Source organism: Aotus nancymaae, unplaced genomic scaffold, assembly GCF_030222135.1.
Source record: "Aotus nancymaae isolate 86718 unplaced genomic scaffold, 86718_ANA_hifiasm-v0.15.2.pri h1tg000019l, whole genome shotgun sequence".
NCBI classification, from domain to species: Eukaryota; Metazoa; Chordata; class Mammalia; order Primates; family Aotidae; genus Aotus; species Aotus nancymaae.
Genome location: NW_026988431.1, coordinates 36,417,939 through 36,444,593, shown reverse-complemented (window position 1 = coordinate 36,444,593; position 26,655 = coordinate 36,417,939). Strand labels below are relative to the sequence as shown.

Here is a 26,655-nt window from a genome sequence, read left to right as displayed (position 1 = left end):
GCATGGCAGCGTCTGCCAAACTTTGCTGCATATTAGAATCGCCTGGGGAGCTTCTGAAAATCTAAATGGTCATGCTATTCCCATACCTGGGAGTGGAGATCAGGATGTCTAGGGGTGGGAGTCAGGTATTCATTTTTTAAAAGATCCCTAGATGATTCCAAAGTTCAGCAGGTTTGGGAACTGATGGCATTTGGTAGTGCAAGTTTAAGCAATTTGTAGCATATTACTTAAAGGACTCAACTAAATTTACAGAATACTTTAATTCATGGACCTCATGGATGTTTACACTTAAAATGCTTCAACATTATGATAGTAAGTTATTTCCAAAAAATTGTAAAAGAATCTGTCAGTGAAATTGAAAATTATTCTGTGATCTAAAACATTGCCAAAATATTGTAATCCACTTCTTTTTAGGGGGAGAATGTCAGTAACATTTATTTCCAGCTTCAAAATCCTTTTTATAAGGATAGAAGCAGAAGAAAGATGAAGGGAAAAAAAATATAAACAAAGAAAGACTAAAATGATTATTTACTAAGAATTGCAAATGCTCATTTTCTGGGCACACCACAAAGTTCCATTCTCTGTTCCCAGGACTTTGCGTAATACACAGGGACACGTTGGTAAAAGGCTGATGCTTTTAGTTATCAAAATAAACCTGAGTGTTTCTTTTCCCAGCCCTCAGTCAAAACTGAGACTTTACTCATCTTTATGAAAAAAAGAAAGAAAGAAAAAGAAATGTGTCTAGTAGTGAGCTTGCCTGTCCTTTGGATTGTTCTGTGGTTGCAATGTCCCTCCTAACTGATTAGCCCTCATTCCACAGATTACCATGTGTTGGGAACATTCGAGGATTATATCAGCCGAGACTCCTGCTGCCTGTCTGGTAAAGAGAGCAATTTACAATAACAAACACACACCAGATTTGGATGAATTACCCTCCCCACAAGCCGTAGGTCTGTTGGGGTCATTCAGTTCCTCAAACAGTCCCGTTTCTATAATTTCTTCCTGCCACGCTATAGGAACAGCACCTGTTGCAAAGCTTTTGAAAAACTGCTTATCTTTGTCATCAAATTCCACCCCCCGAACCTCAGAGAAATCATCAATTTCACCGATGTCTTTGGCATAAACCACCGAAGGATCTGGCACAAATGGGGGTTTGACTAGGCCGGCTTCCAGGCGAGGAAAGTTGATCGTTTTAAAGAAATTATGTTTCCTGGGATCATCAGACTTTTCTCTGTGAAGAAAGGAGATGATCAGCCTGAGACAAAGTTAACAAACCAAAATGGGACATGTTCTAACAATACAGAGCGTGTAGCATTCTTTTCTTACATTTACTTGCAAAGAAAATGTAATGACATAAAGAATAACTGAAAAATAATAACTTTTAAAATCATCCCAAATTCTGCTCCAAATAGACGGTAGCACTTTCATTATTTGCTGACAGTTTTCACCTGTAGATGCAACTTTTAAATAGTGAAGTTTTGGACATGACAATTATTCTTGGTGTTTCATGGAAATACAAGGAAAGTTCTGGAGAACCACACCTGCTTGCCTGCAGCTTCCAGTCATTGGCTCTTCAGGGTCACATAGAACAAGTTAAGCACATCTCTGTCCCACACTATCAACCACTCCCATTTTGAAAGACAGCACTCATGTCCCCTTATTAGTAATATGACAGATTTCTAGAAACCCCACTTACCTCCCCAACTGCCACAGTAATCTTGGTGTTATTTCTTTAAAGAAATTTCTTTAAAAAAATCCATTAGTAATTTGTAGTAGTATGAATTAGCACACATTTAGTACTCAAGACTATGATGATTATTATCAAATCCTCCATCTCTATGCTAGAAATTATTCCAGTATATGCCTTAGAATAAGAGAAAAAAGTATGTTCCCAACTGCATAACCTCTACTATTAATATTAGTTATCTATTGCTGTGTAACAAATTGCCCCAAAATTTAGTGCCTTAAAACAACAAACATTCATTGTCTCACAGCTTCTGAGGGTAAAGAATCTGGGCATGGTTTAACTGGGTGTCTCTGTCTCAGAGTCTCTTGTGAGGTTTCAGTAAAGCTGCTGGTTGAGACTGTAGTTTTATCTGAAGGTTCAGCTGAGGCTGGGGGATTTGCTTTCAAGCTTACTATGTGGTTATGGTCAAGCCTCCATCCCTTATCACATGAGCCTCCACAGGGCTGCCTTAAAACATTGCAGCTGGCTTTCCCAAGGCCAGTGATCGATCTCTCTCTCTCTCTCTCTCTCTCTCTCTCTCTCTCTCTCACACACACACACACACACACACACACACACACACACAGAGAGAGAGAAAGAGAGAGAGAGAGCACAAAATAGAAGCCATAAATTTTTTATAACCTAATCTTGGAAGTGACATCTCATCACTTCTGCCATATTCTATTTCTCATTGAAGGAAGCCCACACTTAAGGCAAAGGGATTATACATTGGTATGAATGCCAGGACGGGGGATAATTGCGAGCCATCTTAGGGGCTGCCTACCTTACTCCTCTTGGTTCCTCTTAAATCTAGGTTTTAACAAAATAAAAAGGGGGCTGTTTTGTGGCATCACATTCAAAATGATTTTTTTCTTTAAAAAAAAATATGAATAGATTTCCTGGTCTGATTAAGAAACTTCTTTCACATACAAGAGGCCAACAAGCACATGAAAAAATGCTCATTATCACTAATCATCAGATAAAAGTATATTAAAACCACAATGAGATACCGTCTCACACCAGTCAGAATGGCTATAATTAAGAAGTAAAAAAACAACAACAACAGATATTGGAGGGGCTGCAGAGAAAAGGGAATGCTTACACACTGTTGATGGGAAGGTAAATTAGTTCAGCCATTCTGGAAAGCAGTTTGGAGATTTCTCAAAAAATGAAAACTAGAACTACCATGTGACCCAGCAATCCTATTACTGGTATATACCCACAGGAAAATAAATTGTTTTAGCAAAAAGACATACACTCATATGTTCATCACAGCACCATTCACGACAGCAAAGACATGGAATCAACTAAGGAGTCCATAAATGGTGGATTGAATAAAGAAAATGTGGTACATACACAATATGGAATATTATGCAGCCACAAAAAAGAATGAAATCATGTTCTTTGCAGCAACATAGAAGCAGCTGGAGGCCATTACCCGAAGTGAACTAACATAGAAACAGAAAACCAAATACTGCGTGTTCTCACTTATAAGTGGGAGCTAAATATTGTACACATGGACATAAAGATGGGAACAACAGACACGGGGACTACTAGATGTTGTAGGGGTGGGGAAAGGGTTGAGAAACTACTTATTAAGTACTATGCTCACTACTCCAGTGACGGATTCAATTGCACCCAAAACCTCAGCATTACACAATATGTCTTTGTAACAAACCTGCACTTATACTCCCTGAATCTAAAAGTTTGTTTTTTTTTTAAAGGAATGTCTTCCTTTTAGAAGAAGTCAATTTTTGCCATAAGTCAACCACAATAGAAATTAATCATATTCATTGTCTCTCTTTTACATTTTCCATTCAAGATATCAAAAAACTTTTTGGAAAAGGATTGAGAGCTTGCCCATATATTCCTTTCAGAGATTCCCCACCATGTCAGATGATAACTACAACAGATTCTCCCAGCAAGACGACTAAAGGCAATACCCAAAAATGGCACAACGAATGACAAGAATGAGGATAACTGACATGTATTCAGCGCCTACTCTCAGTTAACACAGCATTAAGCTCTTCGCTTACTTATTACATTCACCCAGGACCACAGCCCTGTCTCTAAGGCCTGTATCTTTAACTCCTTTATGTGCTTCTGCATTCATGAGTAGCTGTGCATCGAGAAAGCCAGAGTACATAGGTGACTTTTTCAAAGGAAAACTTATAATCAAATTTTATTACGAAAAGAGAAACTTAATTGGAGGCATCTGATGTCCAGTGATTCCTTGGGTTCTTGTTCTGTGACCCAGGCCTACCCCCTTCTAGAAAGGCCCATCTGGAACTGCTTGGACTTTTCCCACTATGTATGGAGAGCTGCATCAAAAGGTGCTACAAGAGGTCTCTTTTCTCTCAAAAGCCACCAAATCTCCACCAACTGAAAGAAAGGAGATGCAGGCTTGCCATCTACCAGAACCGACTGCCCCAGTGTCTGTGTGGTTTACACCTTGTAGGTTAAGAGCCTTGAGGAAGAGTTACTGAGATAAATAGAAGCTTCAAAAATAGATTTTTAGGTCGGGCACAGTGGTTCATGCTTGCACTTTGCGGAGTCAAGGAGGCCCAAGGCCAGGAGTTTGAGACTAGCCTGGCCAACAAGGTGAAACCCTGTCTCTACTGAAAAACACAAAAATTAGTCAGGTATGGTGGCACATGCCTATAATCCCAGCTACTTGGGGGGCTGAGGGAGGAGAATTGCTTGAACCTGGGAGGCAAAGGTGGCAGTGAGTCGAGATCGGGCCATTGCACTCCAGCCTGGATGACAGAGCAAGACTCTGTCTCAAAAAAAAAAAAGAAAGATTTTTAAAAAGCTGGGTTTATTGGCCGGGCGCGGTGGCTCACGCCTATAATCCCAGCACTTTGGGAGGCTGAGGCGGGTGGATCACGAGGTCAAGAGATCGAGACCATCCTGGTCAACAAGGTGAAACCCCGTCTCTACTAAAAATACAAAAATTAGCTGGGCGTGGTGGCATGCACCTGTAATCCCAGCTACTCGGGAGGCTGAGGCAGGAGAATTGCTTGAACCCGGGAGGCGGAGGTTGCGGTGAGCCAAGATCGCGCCATTGCACTCCAGTCTGGGTAACAAAAGCGAAACTCTGCCTCAAAAACAAAAACAAAAACAAAAAAAAGCTGGGTTTATTGAGGTATAATTTACACAGAAACATTCACTTTTTAAAGGTATCAGATGGATTTTTAAATGTGGCAGAAGAAGGATAGAGCTAGAATGCCATGCAAATAGATCAGGAATGAACCCTGGACCTGCATGTCTCAAAGAGAATGAAGGCGTTGGAATGGGACCAGGTGCCACAGGGAAGAACCTGCCTCACTTCCACAACCACTGGAGGGCATGAATTGAACACACTGAGCCAGGGGTCAAAAGGACTCTTAAAACTCAGTCTAAGCAGCTTTCACATGAGTAAATGGAGACTGCCCAGGAGCTTGGTAACCTCGGGAGACTTGCCAGACCAGTCTTTACATCAGGATGAACAGTTCTCACGTGGCATCTCAAGCACACCAGGCCCAGGGAGCCTCGGTCTGTCCATGAGGAGTGGCTGACTGCAGCCCTTTTGCAACTTATTATAAGAGACAAGGGAACCATGGTTCACCCTGAGCTTTCCTTTATGCTCTTCAACAACCCAGTTAGATGCCCCTGGAGGGGAGTACCCTTGCCTCATATACCTTTTCCCAAGAAATGTCTATGGTTGCTGCTGCTGCGAGTGAAGACTGGGCTTTCCAATCTCTGTTCCTTGTTCTTGAGGCTGGGCCACCACAAAGATAATCACTTTGATCTTCACTAGCAACTCACACCACAGGTCTGTCATTAAAATAGCAGGCAGATTATTTTACTCTTTTTTTTTTTTTTTTTTTTGAGACATAGTCTCACTCTGTTGCCCAGGCTGGAGTGCAGTGGCCAGATCTTGGCTCCTGCAACTTCCGCCTCCTGGATTCAAGCGATTCTCCTGCTTCAGCCTCCTGAGTAGCTGGAATTACAGATGCGTGCCACCAAGCCCAGCTAATTTTTGTATTTTTAGTAGAGATGGGGTTTCGCCATGTTAGTTAGGCTGGTCTCAAACTCCTGACCTCGTGATCTGCCTGCCTCGGTCTCCCAAAGTGCTGGGATGACAGGCGTGAGCCACCGCGCCAGGCCTATTTTACTCTTGCATCTTTCCCTGGCAGTTCTGTGCAGGGCTGTTTTGGCCCATCATTGTGCGGTGCACTTGAACAAATAGGAGAGGCTGTTGCTGGAGGCAGTATCTTTTGTAACAGCCAAAGTGGCAGCTGCAGGGAGGACTTGTGCTCATTGGAGTGGAATATATTTCAGAGCATTAACAGAGACCCTCGTATTATGGAACCCCACACAGAGATTACAATGGATTTTCTTATAATAGTCAATGAAGCAAAGATACCACCTGCCCATACATGAGGCTCACAAGGGGATTTGGTCTGCCAAGAACAGTAGGTATTGGCATGAAATTGTGTGTTGGAGAAGCACTTAAGTCACAGCCTTTCATGATTATTTGCTCTTGTTCTGCGGCACTGGCTGACCAGAATAAAACCTGCAAAAACTTAAGTGGTCTTCCCCATTTAGTTTATTGGAAGACCCTGTAGCTGATCCCATCTGGAGCCCCTGGAGATGCTCAAAGCTTTTGGCTTCTGTGCAAAATTAACTCCCAGATCCATAAAGGCAAAAAAGGTAATCCTCTTCAGTGATGTCTAAAGGAGAAGGGGTTTTAATCATTTCAAATGCTTAGGAAGGCAGCAGGGAGGGAGCATTTGAACTCTGCCGGGTGACATGCTGTCTAGGCATTTGCCTCGACTTGGAGGACGCCCACTACATTAATCTAACATAATCTCATTTGATTAAATTTTTTGAAAATATAAAGAGTTGGAATAAAAATGTTGGAAGATTCTACAATTATAGAGGCCTTAAGGAAAAAAAATGTTGGAAGATTTTCTGTTTCACTAAACAGCTGTTTTTTATATGCCTTTCCTCTAATGTTGTAAATAGTCTTATTCAAAACAGTCACAACGACAGATGCTTTATTAAAAAGGTTTTGCTTGAGGAAGCAGCTTCAGGCAATGACCAGTGTTTAGTGTGATTTAAAGTGGTGTTTAAAGTGCTTTAAGGTAGCATTTTCATGAAGTTTTTTAATACTTCATTTCATAAACCCAAAGTCTGCTTATAGGATATTAAGGTGAATTTTATTTTATTTTATTTTGTAATCTTTTTTGAGATGGAATTTTGCTCTTGTCCAGGCTGGAGTGCAGTGGTGTGATCTCAGCTCACTGCAACCTCTGCCTCCTGGGTTCAAGGGATTCTCCTGCCTTGGCCTCCCAAGTAGCTGGAATTACAGGTGCCCGCCACCACACCTGGTTAATTTTTTATATTTTCAGTAGAGACAGGGTTTCATCATGTTGGCCAAACTGGTCTCAAACTCCTGACCTCAGGTGATCCACCCACCTCAGCCTCCCAAAATGCTGGGATTATAGGCATGAGCCACTGCGCCCGGCCAAGTTAGATTTTAAGTCAAATGTGGGAATTAAGGCATCCAAGTGGGTGGTGTTCCCTTCAGGGATATCATCTAAAGAGACTTTCCTCCTAACTCAGCCACTGCTCCTGTACCCTTGGATGGATACTCACTGAACTTGAAGACCGAGTGTAGAGATTGCTAGTGATTGTCAGTGGTCATCATAACCAATTTGATTCTCTCTCCTCCTGGGCATGCAGAAGACAACACTAGTAAGCCCCCTTACCCGTAGGCAGGACCTGAGGACTAGTTCTGGTCAACAGAAGTGTGTGTGAAGGGGCTGGGTGCGGTGGGCTCACGCCTGTAATCCCAGCACTCGGGGAAGCCGAGGCGGGAGGATCACCTGAGGTCATGAGTTCGAGACTAGCCTGGCCAACACGGTGAAACCCTGTCTCTACTAAATATACAACAATTAGCTGGGTGTGGTGGCACGCACTTGTAGTCTCAGCCACTCGGGAGGCTGAGGCAGGAGAATTGCTTCAACCCGGGAGGTAGAGACTGCAGTGAGCTGAGATCATGTCACTGCACTCCAGCCTGGTGACAGAGTGAGACTCTCTTAAAAAAGAAAACAAAACAAAAACATACAAAAAAACCCCACAAAAATCAGCCAGGTATGATGGTATATGCCCGTAATTCCAGCTACTAGGGAGGCTGAGGCAGGAGAATCGCTTGAACCCGGGAGGCAGGGGTTGCAATGAGCCAAGATCGAGCCACTGCACTCTAGCCTGGATGACAAAAGCAAAACTCCATCTCAAAAAAAAAAAAAAAAAAGAAGTGTGTGAAGGGATATGTAAAGTGTGTCACTTCTTCCGGGCTGAGGCAGTAAAATGCTCCATAAGTTCTCCAGGCTCTTTTTCCTGCCATAGCAACTGATAGCCCCAAGCTCCAATGTAGCCATTAATGAAGCAGCCTGGATCCCTGAGTTACTGCTTGGAAGAGAGAGGCCCTGGAGAGCCGCTAGCCTCATAATGGGCTTTGCATGAATGAGAAATAGTTTTTTAAATGCTAAGCTGCTGAGACTTTGGGATTTGCTTGTTATCATAACATAGTTTGTTTTGACTTGACTAATCCAATGTTAGAATGTACACAGGAAAATCAGTTCAATATTTTACTTCTGGGTAATGTAGAGCTCTAATTTCAAATAATTAATTTGGTTATCTGTCATGCACTGAAAGTTATTACAAATGACATTTGGCTCTTTTTAAAAAATTGTGTCAAACAGTAAAAGCGTGCCTCCATACTGGAACATTGTGAGCTAAGGCAGCCTTCTTCTAATGCCTTCAATGTGCTGGGTGTGGTGGCCCATGCCTGTAGTCCCAGTTACTCAGGAGACTTAGGTGGGAGGATCCCTTGAGCCTTGGCAACATAGCAAGACCCCATCTCTTTAAATACATACATAAATAAATAAAGCCTCCAATGGCAACTACTTGAAAAAGTGAGAGTAATTTGGCTGCCTAGGTTCTGGTGGTATATTCAAAATCAGTCATACCACTGTACAGCTATAGATTTGTATTCATATATATATTTTAGATGTTGACAATTTAAACAAGTAATTTAAGATATTCAAGCTAATCCATGCAATTTAAGGCAGTCAAGTTCATAGTGTAGTCAACATATGACTACGGATAAATCCGTGAGAAAAATTAACAATATTGCTATCATTTATTGACTGACTCCTAACACACGTTATATCTCCTTTTATATACATTATATCTAAACCTCAAAATACCCCCACTATATTAGTTAGTATTGTGTGGAGAAACAGAACCCACAGGATGTTGAAGGGTCTGAAATGAGCCACTGTGACATAAAAACTATTTTGAGCCAAAGTGATTTGAAAATCAACAGACGTATGTTCTGAATTTCCCCCGTCTACCTCAAAGCAGAGCTCCAAAAGAACTCAACTGTTATAAATCTCCTCCCTGAGAGGTTCAAAAACAGGGAAGATGGACTCATCACTGGAGACAGAGGAAGTCAGCACCATACCTAAACAGACATCGTCACACAACCATTATCCCTCCCATCTACTCTCTAAGAATCCATTTATCTTCCCTAAAAGTCATTTGTTTTCTCGAAGCATCCTTTCTCTCCCCACTCTCCCCAAGAAATCATTTGTTTTCCCTAAGACCCTTTTTCCTCCTCCCCTTCCTCTGTTAAGATGGTATATTTTCCCCAAATTCTGTCTCATAGTCACATTTTTTTGAACCCCCACCTACATAAGTGAATAAAAAACCTGTCTTTTTCTCTGCTAATCTATCTTTTGTCCGTTTAATTTGTAGATCTCCAGCTGGGCACAGTGGCTCACCCCTGTAATCCCATCACTCTGGGAGGCCGAGGTGGGTGGATCACCTGAGGTCAGGAGTTTAAGACCAGCCTGGGCAACATGGTGAAACCCCGTCTCTACTAAAAATACAAAAGTCAGTTGGGCATGGTGGTAGGCACCTGTAATCCCCGCTACTTGGAAGGCCGAGGCAGAAGAATCCCTTGAACCCAGGAGGTGGAGGTTGCAGTGAGCCAAGATTGCGCCATTGCACTCCAGCCTGGGCAGCAGAGCAAGACTCTGTTTCAAAAAAATAATAATAATAATTTGTAGGTCTCCAATAACTGAATGTAGAAAGGTAGAGAATACGTTTCCTCCCTGACAATGTGTGAGTGTACACATATATATCTCTCTCTGAGAGGGAGAAAGAGCAAGAGAGAGAGAGAGAGAGAGGGAGGGAAGAAGGAAGGGGGAGAGAAGAAAAAAAAAGAGTAAAGGAGAGAGAGAGATTTAATTTAGGGCTTGTAAATCCAAAGTCTTCAGGGTCATTTAGCAGGCTGCAAACCAAGGGAAGGATTGCAATTTGAACCCGAAGGTGGTCTGCCAGCAGAATTCCCATTTCCTCTGGGGAGGTCAGTCTTTTCTTATTAAGGCTTTCAACTGATTGGATCAGGCCTATCCACATTATAGACAGTAATCTACTTTACTCCAAGTCTACTGATTTAAATGTTAATCTCATCTAAAAATCTTCCCAGAAATATCTCAATAATATTTGACCAAATATCTGGGTACTGTGGCCTAACCAAGTCGCCACATAAAATTAACCATCACACCCATAAACCCCTCATTTTATATATGAGGATATTGAGACTCAAGGAAAGTAATTCAATTGCTTGAGGTAAAATGACCAGTATATAGCAGAGCTGGGACATGAATCTATGGCTGTGAATCTAAAGCTCTTGATTTTCTCACTACACAGCACACTCACTCACTGCCAAGGGTCTTTTCACAGGCCAGCTTTTACTTCTTTTTTCTTCTACAATATCTTTTTTCTAGAGACAGGGTCTTGCTCTGTCATCCACGCTGGAGTACAGTGGCATCATCGTAGCTCACTGCAGCCTTGAGCTCCTGGGCTCAAGTGATCAACCTCAGCCTCCCGAGTAGCTGGGACTACAGGCATGTGCTACTACACCTGGTTAATGTTTTTATTTTCCACAGAGACAGGGTCTCTCTATGTTGCTCAGGCTGGTCTTGAACTTCTGGGCTCACACCTTGGCCTCCCAAAGGAGGGAGGATTACAGGCATCAGCCACTGTGCCTGGCCTTCTAAAATAGCTTGATCTTATCCTATCATAAACAATAAAACTTAGCTTCAATTTTAACTGTACTTAGCAGTTGGCAACATCATATGTGCTCACTTAAATATTTTTTGAAGGACTGAGGATATCCTATGGGAGACACTTGAAAGGAATTTTCCAGAGCTATGACCATTAGTACTGATAGTTTTATGTTTTTATTTCAATTATTATTACTATTACTATTATTATTTTGAGACGGAGGCTTGCTCTGTTGTCCAGGCTGGAGTGCAGTAGTGTGATCTTGGCTCACTGCAACCTCCGCCTCCTGGGTTCGAATGATTCTCCTGCCTCAGCTTCCCAATTATCTGAGATTACAGGCGCCCACCACCATGCCTGGCTAGTTTTTGTTTTTTTAGTAGATATGGGGTTTCACCATATGTTGGCCAGGCTGGTCTTGAACTCCTAACCTCAGGTGATCTGCCCACCTTGGCCTCCCAAAGTGCTGGTGTGAGCCACCCCACCTGGCTCAGAGGCGTGAGTCTCTGTGCCCAGACTATTTTAATTATTTTTGAGTAGATAACGTACTTAACAGTGTTAAGTACATTCACACTGTTGTGCAACCAATTTCCAGAACACTTCATCTTGTAAAACTGATAATTCATACTCGTTAAACAACCTCCCATTTCTCCTCCCCTCAACCCCAGGCAACCGCCATTCTACTTTCTTTTCTTTTCTTTTCTTTTTTTTTTTTGAGACAGAGTCTTACTCTGTTGCCCCAGCTGGAATGCAGTGGCAACCTCTGTCCCTTGGGTTCAAGCTATTCTCCTGCCTCAGCCTCCAGAGTAGCTGAGATTATAGGAGCCTGCCACCATGGCTGGCTAATTTTTGTAGTTTTAGTAGAGATGGGGTTTCACCATCTTGGCCAGGCTGGTCTTGAACTCCTGACCTCGTGATCCACCTGCCTTGGCCTCCCAAAGTGCTGGGATTACAGGCGTGAGCCACTGCACCAGACCTTCTACTTTCTGTCTCTATGAATTTGACTACTCTAGGTACATCATATAAGTGGAATCATGCAATATTTGTTTCGTTTTATGGCTGCATGTGATTTTAATACATTTATTTTCTTAACATGGTTCAAGATGCGAAAGAAAATAGGATGATGGAGTGAAAATCCTTATTTGTATCCCCGCCCCTGGCCCCTAATTTCCCTTCATCTGACATAACCAATCATGTAAATTCCTTGAAATATTCTATGCAACCATTTGAATTATGTATAGTTCTCTTTTCTTTTTTTAGTGAAAGCTGTTTTGCACCTCACTTTTCCACTTTAAAATACATCTTGGAGATTGTTCCATAAAAAGTACTCATAGTGTTTGAAAGTATTAGAAATATTTAACCAAATAATATGCAAATAAAAATAGGAAAATCATAATACTTAATTCCAAGACTCTGCCACACATCGAAAGTATTCTCCCAATCCCTTTGAACGATACTGGTGTCACAATCCTCTTTGTTGCAAGCTAATTTACCTGCATCCTAAACGTTGCTCTGGTTTCTTAGCCAAGAAGAGTCTGCAAATATCTTTTGCCTCCTCTGTGAAGTTATCGTGCTGGAATTTGACCTCGTCTTGCAGAGTTCTTTGCTTTAGATCCTCTTTACTGATCTTTTCCTTGTAATCTTTGAACGGTGTTCGTCCAGCAACCATTTCATAAATGCTGCATCCCATGGCAAACCAGTCCACAGGATAGGAATAACTTACCTTTTCCATTAGGATCTCAGGAGCCATGTAACCATTGGTTCCAGCCTGTAACATCCCAAACAAAACACAAGACAACACAGAAAAAAGACACTAAGGTGAGTGTAGCAGACATTGCTGATTGCCCACCTAATACATTCTGCTTTTCTTCCCTTGTTCAGGGAACCCTAATTTGTTTGGGGTGGCAAAGTGTCTAATCTGTTCTTTTCACTGCTTTCCCAGCAGCTTTGGGTGCAGCCAGGGGAGGCCATGTTACCCACTTTGGTCAATGAGATAGAGTAGGTGGCTAAGGGCGTCATGAAAAGGGAAGACCTAGCTGCTCTTGATGTGGGAAAATCAGTTACCTCTCTTAGGCTCATCACCTCATCTTTAAGATGAAAAGTTCAAGTGGATGTCTGTAAGATCCCCTAAGCTCTGCCTTTTTAAAAAAATTCACAGAAAATAGAAAATGAGATGCATAGTCTATAATGTTCCTTACTCCATGTGCTGTGGAATAACATTAACCTCACACAGCTCTGCCTGTCTCTGCACTGAATAGTTAACACTGCCATTTTAATTGAGGAAATTCTACACACACATGAAATTTCATTTTACATGCATGACTATGTATGATAGGCACACTTCTACTGACAATATATGCCAAATGCTCATTAGATTAAATATATACATATTCACTTTATATATACACATGTATATTTATATATAATACATATATTTATATATACTTGCATGTGTGTTAAAATACACATAAAATTCACTATCTAAATCATTTTGCAGTGTAAGTTCAGTAGTATTAAATACATTCTCACTGTTGTGCAACCAGTCTCCAGAACTACTCATCTTGTAAAACTGATGATTTATACTCATTAAACAACTTCCCATTTCTCCTCCCCTCAAACCCAGGTAACCGACATTTTACTTTGTGTCTCTATGAATTTGACTACTCTAGGTACCTCATATAAGTGGAATCATGCAATATCTGTCTTTCTATGGCTGCATGTGATTTTAATACATTTATTTACTCAACACATTATTTAATGAAATCTACAACACACCTTGCAATTGTAAGGTATACATTTACTTTAGAATTATTTTTTTTTTGAGACAGTCTCACTCTGTCACGCAGGCTGGAATGCAGTGTCCCGATCTCTGCTCACTACAACCTCTACCTCCCAGATTCAAGCTGTTCTCCTGCCTCAGCCTCCCAAGTAGCTGGGATTACAGGCACCAGTCACCATGCCTGGCTAATTTTTGTATTTTTGGTGGAGATGGGGTTTCACTATGTTGGCCAGGCTGGTTTCAAACTCCTGACCTCAAGTGATCCTCCTGCCTCGGCCTGTGATTATAGGTGTGAGCCACCGTGCCTGCCCGACTCCGACTTTTTGGAGAGCAATATGACAGAGAGCAACGGAAAACAAAAGGTCACAGACTGTTCCTGTTTTTCAACCAGATTATTTAACTTTGGATTAGGTACCTCAAAGAAGACTCAGAAGAAAGAAAAAGGAATCTATATTGAGATATTCATAATTTCATTAATTCAGAACGGTCACAAGCTGGAAATACCCAAAGGCCCATCAATAAGACGATAAACCAGAGTCTATTGTTAATACCAAGGAATGACTGTCACCCACTGATTACAACTAGGCATTTCAGTACTTCAGGAAAGGTTGGAGAAGTTGGGTGCGGTGGGATGTACCTGTAGTCCCAGCTACTCAGAAGGCTGAAGTGGGAGGATCCCTTCAGTCAAGGAGTTTGAGGCTGTAGTGCGATAGACTAGCCGCTGCACTCCAGCCTGGGTAGCTTAGTGAGACCCTGTCTCTAGGAAGAAAACATTACAAAGTGCTGAGCTGTGCATTCGGTGTTTTATTTCTAGTTGCTTAAGTATTTTTTAATGTAATGCTTTAGAAATATGAAATTTCATGGATAATTTCTACACGGATCACAACAACGAAAAAACATAAACGATCCAAGTACTAATGAAGAATGATTGGCTTGTACAAGAAAGTTCTGGAAGTGACTAGGGTCTAACGGGCTATGCATGAGTCAGCACGGGACTGCTGTTTTCAGAGAAGCTGGTGTATAATTTGGGTGACCATATGTTCCGGTTTGCTTGGGACAGTCCCGGTTTACATCTGTTGCCCTGACGTCTTGTCCAGTTTTGCATTTGTCCAGACAAAAAGGCCCTGTAGGCGCCTCTGAGGCCCAGGATACAGTCTTACTCATCTTTGTCTCCAAATCCAGGCACTCAGCACAGGGCCTCACCTGGTGCATGCCATGTTGTTAAATAAATAACAGCATAGATGGTGACTGTATCTTTTCCATTCATTACACAGAAAGCGTTTGTTGAGTCATGCCCTGCAATGAATTTCCAGGAAACCCAGACCTATAAGGCCTGGCCTTTGCCCTTGAGGATTTGGAGACTGGCAGAGACAGACAGGTCAGAAGGTTGATTCAATAGAGTGTGGAGCACATGCAGGGAGGCCCAAGGGGTCAGTGTGTGCATGTGAGTGTATGTGATTGTGTATGTGAGTGTATGTGTGAGTGTGTGTCTGTGTGAGTGTGAGTGTATCAGTGTGTATGTGTATGTGAGAGGGTATGTGTGTATGTGAGTGTGTATGTGTGTGGGTGTATGAGTGTGTATGAGTGTGGTGAGTATGCATATGTGTGTGTGAGCCATGATTGAGCCACTGCATGTCCAGCCTGGGTGACACACTGAAACTCTCTCTCCCTCTGACACACACACACACACACACACACACACACACACACAACTAGTATGAGAAAATTTCCCAGTACAAACAGCCATCGATTGCTGGATTGAGGGGCCAGCTGATAGCCATGGTAGCCAGCACCATGGATGAAAACAGCCCCACACCAAAGTATGTCATTGAGAAATTTCATCATGTTGGTGTACTGGACCACAAACCTCACGCACCTTCCTACATTCCCTCTACCGCCTCCTTTTCTCTCCCTCTTGGACAGCTCTCTGTTGGCAGCACATCTAGGCTGGGCTGCCCTCCACTTTCAGAATTGGATGAAACACCATCCTGTGGGATATGGAGCTTTATTTCCTGGGCAGCTGCTAATTGGCTGGATGACATGTCAGCAATATAGCTCTTCGGATAATCCTTGACCAATGGAAACGAGAGATGGGAGGGACTGGGCAGCTGCATCCCCCTCGTTCTCTCTCTCCTGTGCTTCCTCCTTGTGCCTCTCCCAGAAAAGTCCCTTGTGCCTGATAAACCAGCACTCGGCTGCATCACATCCTCCTTCCCTCACTCTCCTTTTCCCTTCTGCATTCTATTATAAAAACTTTCAAGCATACAGCAAAGTTGAAAGAATTTCCCACGAGCACCTTTGAAATACCCATTACCTAGAGTTTATCATTGACATTTTTACCAGATTTTTTGAGATATAATTTAAATACCATAAAATCCATTCATTTAAAGTGTCCTAGCTGGGCACGGTGGCTCACGTCTGTGATCCCAGCACTTTGGGAGGCCAAGGCAGGTGGATCACCTGAGGTCAGGAGTTTGAGACCAGGCTGACCAACATGGCAAAACCCTGTCTTTACTAAAAACACACGCAAAAAATAGCCGGGAGTGGTGGTGTGCGCCTGTAGTCCCGCTATTCAGGAGGTGAGCCTGGAGAATCACTTGAACCCAGAAAGTGGAGGCTGCAGTGAGCCAAGATTGTGCCACTGCATTCCAGCCTGGGTAACAGACAAGACTACATCTCAAAAAGAAAAAAAAGCATACTGGATATTAGTATATTTACAGAGTTGTGAAAACATTACCACAATTAATTTCAAAACATTTTCTTCACCCCCAAAAGAAATCCCATATCCTTTAGCAGTCACTTTCATTCCTCTGCTCTTCCACCCCTAAGCAACCATTCATCTATTTTCCGTCTCTACGGAATTGCCTATGTTAGACACCTCATATAAATGGAATCATCCAATACATGGTCATTTGTGACTAGCTTCTTCCATTTAGCATGTTTTCAAGGTTCACCCATGTTGTAGCATGTATCACCACTTAATTCCTTTCTTCCCCCCACCCCACCCCAAGATGACTCTTGCTCTGTCGCCCAGGCTAGAGTGCAATGGTATAATCTTGGCTCACTGCAACCTTTACCTACCTCCAAGGTTCAAGCGATTCTTCTTTCTCAGTCTCGCAAATAGCTAAGATTACAGGCTCATGCCACCACGCCCGGCTATTTTTTGTATTTTTAGTAGAGACGGGGTTTCACCATGTTGGCCAGGCTGGTCTTGAACTCCTGACTTCATGATCCACCCGTCTCGGCCTCCCAAAGTACTAGGATTACAGGCGTGAGCCACTGCGCCCAGCCACTACTTCATTCCTTTCTATGGCCAAATAATATTTCCTATATATCATTAACATTTTACTAGATTTGCTTTATCAAATGTCTGTCAATCTATCCATCCATTTAGTTAATCTTACATCTTTTATGTATTTCCAAGTAAACTCACTTCTCTTTTTTCCAAGCCTTTGCACCTCCTAGGCTCAAGCAATCCTGCACTTCAGCCTCCTGAGTAGCTGGAACCACAGGGGCATGCCAACATGCCTGGCTAATTTTTTTTTTTTTTGGTACAGATGGGGTCTCTCTCTGTTTCCCAGGCTGGGCCTGAAATCCTCCTGCCTTGGCCTCTCAAAGTGCTGGGATCACAGGCATGAGCCACCACATCCGGCCTCTCCTAGTAGTTCTTTGATCATTTTCTCCTTTCCATTTTGTCTCTTCTCTTTTTTTCAGAAATCCTGAACTTATCCTTTATGTCTTACCTTTTGCTCCTAATGTCCACCTCTGTCTCTTATTTCCTTTTGAGGGCCATGGGGGTAGATAGCCTCTATTTTTTCTCCAATTCTTCTACTTTTTAAAAGAATTTTAAAAGAATTTTCCATAATAAAATTTTCCATTTTATTATGGAAAATTTCAAATATATACAAAACGGAGATTAAAACAGTAAACCCAGTGTACTCTTCACCTGGCTTCAACAATTACCCATACATGGCCAATATTGTTCTATCTATGTCCCTTCCCGCTTCCCCTGACTATTCTAGTCATTCATCATTTGTATTTCACTATGAATCTCAAAGAGACAAGGTCACTTGGAAAACACACTAAAACAAAGCATTACAATAACATTATCTCATTGAAAAAATAAGAAAAATTATTTAATACTAGCAAATATCTGGAAACGTTTGTACTCCAACTGTCCTGTTAACTTTTAAAACTAAAATTTAAACTTAAATCATACAATCATTTAAACAATCATTAAACTTCTGTTTAAATTTGGATCAAATGTGGTTCACGCAATGATTGTCTCTTAAATTCCTTTTATAGGTTCTTCCTCTTTTTTCCCCATCTAGCAAGTTTTTGTTGGAAAAAAGGGGCCAAACTGTAGAGTTTCCCACAGTCAGATTTTGCTGACTGCATTCTTGTGGTGTCATTTAACATGTCCTTCTGTTCTATGCATTTCTTGTCAATTGACGGCTAGACATACAGGCTTAATTCTTCTACTGAACTTTTCATTTTTGCCAATATGATTTTATTGATATATAATTAACATACAATAATGTGTATAGTTCTTAGATATTCAGCTCAATGAATTTTAATAATTAAATACACCCTTGTAAATACCACCCAACAAGATATAAAACATTTCTGTCTGGCTGGGGGTGGTGGTTCACACCTATAATCCCAGCACTTTGGGAGGCCGAGGTGGGCAGATCACGAGATCTAGACCATCCTGGCCAACATAGTGAAACCCTGTCTCTACTAAAAATACAAAACTTAGCCAGGTGTGGTGGCAGGCACCTGTAATCCCAGCTACTTGGGAGGCTGAGGCAGGAGAATTGCTTGAACCTGGGAGGCAGAGGTTGCAGTGAGCTGAGATAGCACCACTGCACTCCAGCCTGGTGACAGAGTGAGACTCTGTCTCAAAACAAAACAAAACATTTCTGTCTTCCCAGAAAGTTCCCTTGCGCCCCTTGCCAGTCAGTTCTCCTCCCCACTTCTCAGGCAACCACTTTCTGTTACTATAGATTACTTTTGTCTGTCCTTGAATTTTGTATAAATGGAATTGTATAGTAGGTATTCTTTCATGTCTGACTTACTGTGTTTAACATATCTTTAAGGTTTGTCCATGTTATTCTGCAAATGCATTTACACGTTTTTAATTTCCAAATGTCCTTGTTGTTCTCTGAATGTTCCTTGTTTTATAGCATTTGTTCTTGTTTCATGGAGTCCTTATTTTCTCTTTAATCTCAAAAGATATTAACTATAAATTTTGGCCGGGCATAGTGGCTCATGCCTGTAATCCCAGCACTTTGGGAGGCCCGGGCAGGCAGATCATGAGGTCAAGAGTTCAACACCAGCCTGGCCAACATGGTGAAACCCCCTCTCTACTAAAAATGCAAAACTTAGCTGGGCATGGTGGCATGTTCCTGTAATCCCAGCTATTCAGGAGGCTGAGGCAGGAGCATAGCTTGAACTGGGACGAGGGAGGCAGAGGTTGCAGTGAGCTGAGATAGCCCCACTGCACTCCAGCCTCAGCTACAGAGCGAGACTCTGTCTTAAAAAAAAAGTTTTAAGAAATGATCGCTTCTATTCCCTGCACCATTCCTGTTTTCTACAAGTTCTTTTTCTTGGATTGTTTTGGTTCTGTCTTTCATTTTGAAGAGCGTTTTTTTTTTTATATATATAAATGACAATTGATCTTTGTCTATTCATTTATATTTAAGAGTGAAGTACCAGTCGGGCACGGTGGCTCACGCCTATAATCCCAGCACTTTGGGATGCTGAGGCGGGTGGATCACGAGGTCAAGAGATCGAGACCATCCTGGTCAACAAGGTGAAACCCCGTCTCTACTAAAAATATAAAAAAATTAGCTGGTAATGGTGCCACGTGCCTGTAATCCCAGCTACTCGGGAGGCTGAGGCAGGAGAATTGCCTGAACCCAGGAGGCGGAGGTTGTGGTGAGCCGAGATAGCGCCATTGCACTCCAGCCTGGGTAACAAGAGCGAAACTCCATCTCAAAAAAAAAAAGAGTGAGCACCAAAAAGCTGATTATAAGCTACGTGGGGTCCAGCTTATCAGCTGATGAGAGGGATCAGGTGGGTTATCTCCATACCCCACCTAAGAAGTATCAGCCTGCCTGCCCTCATTCGGGGAACCGAGATGGGGAAGGAGCTGGGGGTCTCCCTGAATATAGTATTTCACTCCCCATACCCCTCCTCTGGGCCTCATGTTCTTTTATCTGGTTCTTTATGGCTCTGCTGGGGTGGCAGAGGCATAAAGAAAGACTACAAACAACATCCAAACGAAGCTGAGGCCATGGCAGTCAGTAAGTTCTACTCAGCAACATTTATTGTGAGCTTGTGCTGTGTGGCACCCGTCCAGTGAGCACATTTCAAAGGTGAGTGACATTAGGGGATTAAAGTTACTAATGAGGATACTGGATAAACGTAAGTTGCTCAGTAGAAGGTGTAGGGTGAAAGCGGACAACACACCTTGCCATGAACAAAGGACCGTGAAACACATGCTGAGAGAAAAATTGGAAATAATAGTGGAAAACATTATTGAGTGCTTATTCCATGCTAAATATTTTCTGTAGTGCTTTATGTGAATTCCTCATTTAATCTCCATAATAACCCTATGAGATAGCGACCGTTTTGCAGATTAGGAAACTGAACCATAGAGAGCTTAAATCTTGCCTAAGATCACCAACCTAAGAATCACGTGCAGGGTGCATTTTTTTTTTTTTTTTTTTTTTTTTTTTTTTTTTGAGACTGAGTCTTACTCTGTCACCCAGGCTGGAATGCAGTGGTGCAATCTCGGCTAACTGCAACCTCTGCCTACCAGGTTCAAGTGATTCTCCTGCCTCAGTCTCCCGAGTAGGTGGGACTACCAGCATCTGCCACCACATTTGGCTAATTTTTTTTGTACTTTTAGTAGAGATGGGGTTTCACCATGTTAGCTAGGCTGGTCTGGAACTCCCAACCTCAGGTGATCCGCCTGCCATGGCCTCCCAAAGTGCTGGGATTACAGGCATAACCACCACACCTGGCCGGGCCTGCATTTTTAACGACTACATTATTCTCCCTCTATGGAAGTAGGTGAAGTGACTTTTTCTTACCCTCCAAGCTCCCTTCAGGATTTCTTTTCTCCCTTGTAGAGTCCCCTTCTTCCCTCTCCCTATCTGCCCAGTGCTTAGTCCGTGATGCTTCCCTTCCCCTTATCCCAGTGAATTCTCCATTCTTTGCCTGTTTCAGGCTGGCTGGGCTGCTCCACACAGCAGAGGGTTCTGGGAGATGAAACCAGGGCCACGCTCTGCAACCACCTCCCCAAGGAAATAAGTAAAGAATTGGCCTGTCATCTTTACAGCACTGTAGACCCCCTGGTGTAGTGGAAAGAGCATGAGACAGTACGCAGGAAGGCCTGAGATTAATTTCAAATAATTTTCAGTACTATATTCACCTCTTGGTCCTAAAGACAGAAAATGTCAGCCATGGAACTTGGAAGGGCACCACCTCCTTGAAGAGCAGAGGTATTTCACTGAGGAGAATGGAATTAGAGGCTCACGCCAGACTTTAAGCACCCACATTCCATCGCAGCCTCCAGCTGAAAAAATTAATTGCCGGCCCTTTATGCCATTTGTCTTCTGCATGTGAACTGCCTCCTCAGAGTAGGGTGGGAGGAGAGAACGCGCCAAGCTGCGTGGAGCAGGTCCAACCACGCTGACCTCTTACAGCTCAGTTTAACTCCTGCAGTGACACAGGGTCTGTGCCTCAGTCTCAGCGGCATCAGAGCAGTCTCGTTCAGTGCATGTGACCAGAACTGCCATGCCCAGGGCTGTAGGGATCACTCAAGTGTCAGCAGTAACAGACCTCTTAGTGGAGGGGTGTCTGTGTGTGTGTGTTTTGTTCTTTTTGTTGTTGTTGTTGTTGGTTTTGCCTTATTTTACTTTGGGTTTTGTGGTGCCCTTTGCAGACCCACACAGTCAACACCTGATCAGACAAAACCAAGTATCCCCAGCATTGCACGACATGGAGCATCAGACCTCACCGGGTTTAGGAGGCCTGGCAGTGCCAGTGCCCCTCCCCCACCCCCCAGGGGCGGCAGGAAGTCCTTCTAGTGCAGTAATCTCAAGCGGATTGTCCCATCAGGGCCACCTGTCACGTACAGGTGTCCAGACACTGGGGAGCCCATAGGGATCTGTCCAGATATCCCCTACATTGTTCTTGCTGTTGGGTGCTGGCTTCTTCCATTGACCCTGTAGCTGTCACTCTCAACCGAGCTGGCAGGGCCCAGGCTGGCCCTGGCCAGAGTCCAGCGTGGCTCTGGACAACCAGGAACCAGACTGTGACCTCCGCAGTGCAGAGAACAGGGAGGGGCTTCTGGTGGAGCTGAGAGGCACAGTTCACATCTTAACAGTTTTATAGGTCCATGAAAAAGTATGTGTGCACGCAGGTCCCTCAAGGTCAAGGACACGAGCAACCCTCCAGCTCCCATTAAGTCTGAAAATTTGGCAACCTCCAATTCCACTCTCGAAAGAAATGGCCTTGTCGGCCCCTGGGGTGGCCTGGCCAGGCTGGATCAGCGACGCAGGCGGGGAGAAAGGAGCAGGAAAGGAAGCTCCGCGATCCCGGCGCGGCCCAGCACACTGGCACGCCGAGCCAGAAACCGCCCGCAGATGCCTCTTCCCCGAGCTCATCACAAACCAGATCCAGTCGACAGCACAATCCAAACAGAAGAGGGAATCAGAATGTACATCTTTTGTTTGCCGTGGCAGGAGAACTGTTGAGCAGAGGAAAAAAACAAGCTGAGCTTAGCGCTATCAGCTGTTTCCTGGGGCTCGCTCCTTCCTTCCTCCGAGGGGGGCCTGGCCGCTTTGTTCTCGTTCCCAGCTGCTCCTCTGCGCCTTTAAGCAGTGGCCTTTGCAGACCTCGGAGGAATGCGGCCCTAGGACCCCAGGGGACTTAGCTCGAGGCTCCGCCCGCCCCGCGTGCTCGGCCCCAGGCCGCAGAATCAGGAGCGCCGCGCGGGGACCGCTCCTGCCCCTGGCTTCGCGGGGCTCACTTTCTGCCGCCGCTTCCTGGGCAGGGAGGGCGCATCCCATCAGAGGCGGCTTCCTGCTCTCCCTGACACCCCTGGAAGGACACTCGTTTCAGAGAGCCCACACAGGGAGCCCAAAAGAGGGGTCCCCACAATAATGCTCTTTGCAGGGATAGAGTCTGGGGTGAAAGGCTCCCATACTGGCGTTGGTTTGCTGTAGTTCAGGTCCCAGCTCTACCAGTTACAGGCTGGTCACCCACAGCCACTTACTCAAGCTCTCTGAGTCTCAACAGCTCTTGCCTCATGGGACTGCGATGAAGATTAAAACGATAAAACAGATTGGGTGCCGTCCCAAAGCCTGGCGCACAGCAGGCCTGCTAGCACAGTAGGTTATTAGCGACCGTTGTTCCCATGCCTGGATTCTGGTTGTCTCAGGCAGGACAGCCACACAAGACTCCATCAGACTGAAAGGCAGGGCTTGGCACATGGTCAGAGATCTGTAGTTTCGATTCCTGAGGACGTTCTTCCACGGTTTTATGTGCTGTGAAACTCTGGCAGCAGGCTGAGGCATACTTTCCATCGTGCCTCTAAGATGCTCAGAAGAAAACCACAAATGAAACCCCACGCAGCTGCGAGAAAGCAAGACAACTGTGGGTATCTGCTTGGCTCAACCCAGATGCAAGCTACTCACCCACTGCCCACTGCTGCAGCCTTGGGGTCCCGCTGTCTCCCTGTGCCTCACAGAGAACAAAGCACAGCTGCAGAGGTCACCTGAGCAACAGCAGTGCCTATCAGGTGAGGCAGAAACAATTGCAACAGCGGGGATTGTGACTGAAGGTCTGGCGCTTCTTGTACAATCATTTCTCGAGTGCTTACCAAGTGGCTGACCCGCTGCTAGGCATTTATCTACCTTGTTTCTTAATCTTCTCATCAATGCTAGAGGCAGGCATATTAAGTAGGCTCAGAGAAGCAGTCTGACTTGCCTAAGGTCATGTGCGGGGCTGTGGCCTGCCCATGCGGCATGTTTGTGCCCATTAGAAGGCACTCCAAATATCTTGGTGCATGGAGCAAACCAGCCTTGCCACGTGACGTCAGCCCTCCTGCTCCCACGTGAGGGGTCAGCCTGTATGTCTGTACACAGCAGCCAGAGTAAGTGGCAGAACCAGGATTCAAACACTCAAGCTCTTATCTCCTTGACTTGCAGGACCATATTTCATTAGCTGTGCATGATCTAAATGAATGTTCTGAGCTTCTAACATGTGTCTATATTAGCTTAGATGATGCAGCAACCTTTAGGTCCCTGAACTGTATCATCTTACATGCCAGCTCCCTCCTGCCGCATCCTGCAGACCCCCTGGCCCAGCCTCTCCTTACTCCTGTGACTCCATTAGACAATGTGCAAGCCCACAGTTCCCTGAGTCTGCTTCCCTCCCAGCCTGTCTATGCTCATCCTAACTTCTTCTCTCTGATTGTAATTCCAAGGCTTTTTTTTTTTTTTAAATATAGAGGCAGAGTCTCAATTTGTTGCCCAGACTGGTCTCCGTCTGCTGGGCTCAAGTGATCCTTAAACCTTGGCCTCCCAAAATGCTGGGATTACAGACATGAGCCACCACGCATGGCCCCAAGGTTGATTTTGTCACTTCCCTGCTGAAAATCTTCCACTGGTTCCCCAGTACCCTTGGCAATAGGTTCAAACTCCCCTTGTCCAAGTCCTCCAGCCCCTAGGGCCTGGTGTCTGCTAAAGTCTCTAGTTGTAGCCTTTGTCATCCCTCCCCCCCATGACTCCACCCTCCAGCCAGCTGCAAAGCCACTCTGTTCTGTGACTGAGCCCCAGGCCTCGTGCCGCTAGGACTTGATGCCAGGGTTTTCAGCTGTGGCACTGTGGACATTGTGGGCTGAGTCTGCTTTGTGTAGGGGCTGTGCTGTCCATTGTAAGATGTTTGGCAGTATCCCTGGCCTCTACCCACTAGATGCTGGCAGCACATTCCCAGCCATGACAACCCAAACTATCTCCAGACGTTGCCAAATATCCCCAGGAAGTTTGGCAAAACACCCCCGTTGAGGACTGTGGAGCTATGCTGATCCCTTTACTTGGCCCAGGCTCCTTCCTCTTCACCTGTCTAGCTTCAAGCCTTTTAAATCTTAGCTTGGTTGTCCCTTCCTCCCTTCCTGACCTGTGACTCCAGGTCCTCATGTTGGGCTGGGTGCCCTTCCTACGTACTCAGCTCAGACAACCCTGATCACCCGTATTATCACTGCCCAGGTCCTTGTCCGTCTCTTTCCTTTCCTGGAACTTCATGAAGGCATTTGTTTGCCTGGTTCCCTGTTTAGTACTCAGAACCTAAGTCTGCACTTGTGATACAGCCTTACCTAACAAACCATTCTTGACGACCCGTCTCCCTTAACCCCAAATCCAAACCATCACTGAGGCCTATTCGTTCTGAAATGTTACATCGCCCCAATTCATTCACTGCGTTCTGTCTCCACTACTCCCTCTGTGGTCTGAGCCCCATCACCTCTTACCTGGATTACAAAAGACCACAAACTACCTGAATCTCCTCTAATCTGTTTTCACTTCACCTGGGGTCATCTTTTCAAAACAAAATTCCACACATGTTGTCCCCTTCATGAAATCCTGCCAAAGCATTTCCAGTTCTCAGAGGCAATCACTCAAAGTCCTTAACATGGCCCGTAATGCCAGGTTCCATGTGGCCCCTGCCACCTCTCCATCTCCTCTCGAACCACATTTCCTCTTACGATGTGCTTTTCATTTCCTGGCTTCCTTTCATTTCCCTGAAAGCAACAGGTACTTGACCAGACTGTTCCCATGGCCTGAAATGTTCTTCCCCACAAGTGGGGGCTATGGTGGTACTTGGCCTCAATCCCTTCTTCAGGTTCTTGGCCCCCGCCCTCCAGTTGCTGGGGCTAGGTCAGTTTCCGGTGCCCTTGGACAGGGCCCTGTGCTCAGAGTCATACCTGTGCTAGGGTTTAATGCTGTTTGTAATCACTTATCTTTGCATTTGTGTCTTTTAAGTGAAGTTCAATGAGCTGATGGAACCGAGGACTTGGAGCCTCAGCTCACAGAATCCCCCTCCCACTACCTCCTTGCCTCCCAGGGATGGGTTCATGGCTGTCTGCTTCCCCACCTCTCACCTCTACCCCCAACCCTACCAGCGACTATTGCCACTTCCTGCCTGGTAGAGGCCTGGACTCAGGTGCAGAGAGGGCTGGGGTCAGGCACCTGCTTCCTCAGGTCCACTCGCGGGATGGAGCCCTGGGTGCCTGTGAGGGTCTCTACTCACTCCTTGAGTGTCCCAGAGCCTGGGGGAGTATGACATTAAATAGCAAATCCAAACCCCGTAACTGTTGAAAAATACAGCATGGAAGGAGGCTTTTTCCTGATATTTGAAGAAGAGGTTCTATATTTTTATTTCACAGTGAGCCCCCAAAATTATGTAGCCAGGCTTGGCTGGGGCCGTTGTGTGCTGGAGGTTCACAGCTGCACCCCTCCCTGGGAACTGCCCTCTGCAGCAGGGACGGTATCCCAGGCTTCTGCCTCCTTCTGGCAGCTGCTCCTGGTCACTGATTGCATCCTTAGGGATACACAAGCCTGGACCCTACCTCAATTTGGGACAACTCAGAAGGGTCATCCCAACTCCAGAGCTCCCTCCCTGAAGGATGCTGAGGTCTTAGTCCCCACCCTACCCCAACCCCGCATCGAGGGTCAGATTCTCTCTGCCTAGTCCTGCCTTCCTCATGGCTGCATCTCAGGAGAGTGCTCCTAAGTAGAAAAAACAAACTCAGTTTTTCCCACCATACTCTCAAAACACAGACCAGCCAGCAATCCATTCTGCAGCACACACCAGCTGGATGCCCTCTAATTCAAATCCATTATCACGCTATCTCCTGGAGACAGTGCCAGGCCCTACAGGGTGAGGGCTCAGTCCCCAAAGCTTTCCCCAGACTTTGAATGCCAGTGGCAAGTCTAGGCCTCCGGAACTTCTGACC

General features: G+C 44.7%; 1 protein-coding gene across 1 annotated transcript in view; it reads right to left on the bottom strand.

Moving 5' to 3' along the window:
* Positions 1-511: 511 nt before the first annotated feature.
* The window catches only part of GRK7 (G protein-coupled receptor kinase 7), a 47,812-nt gene continuing 21,668 nt past the window's right edge, over positions 512-26,655 (bottom strand). The window contains exons 3-4 of the mRNA XM_012437123.2: positions 12,343-12,617; positions 512-1,231 (exon numbers count right to left, since the gene is read on the bottom strand). Coding sequence (XP_012292546.2) covers positions 895-1,231; positions 12,343-12,617 — 612 coding nt within the window. The 3' untranslated portion in view covers positions 512-894. The remainder of the gene's footprint in view (positions 1,232-12,342; positions 12,618-26,655) is intronic.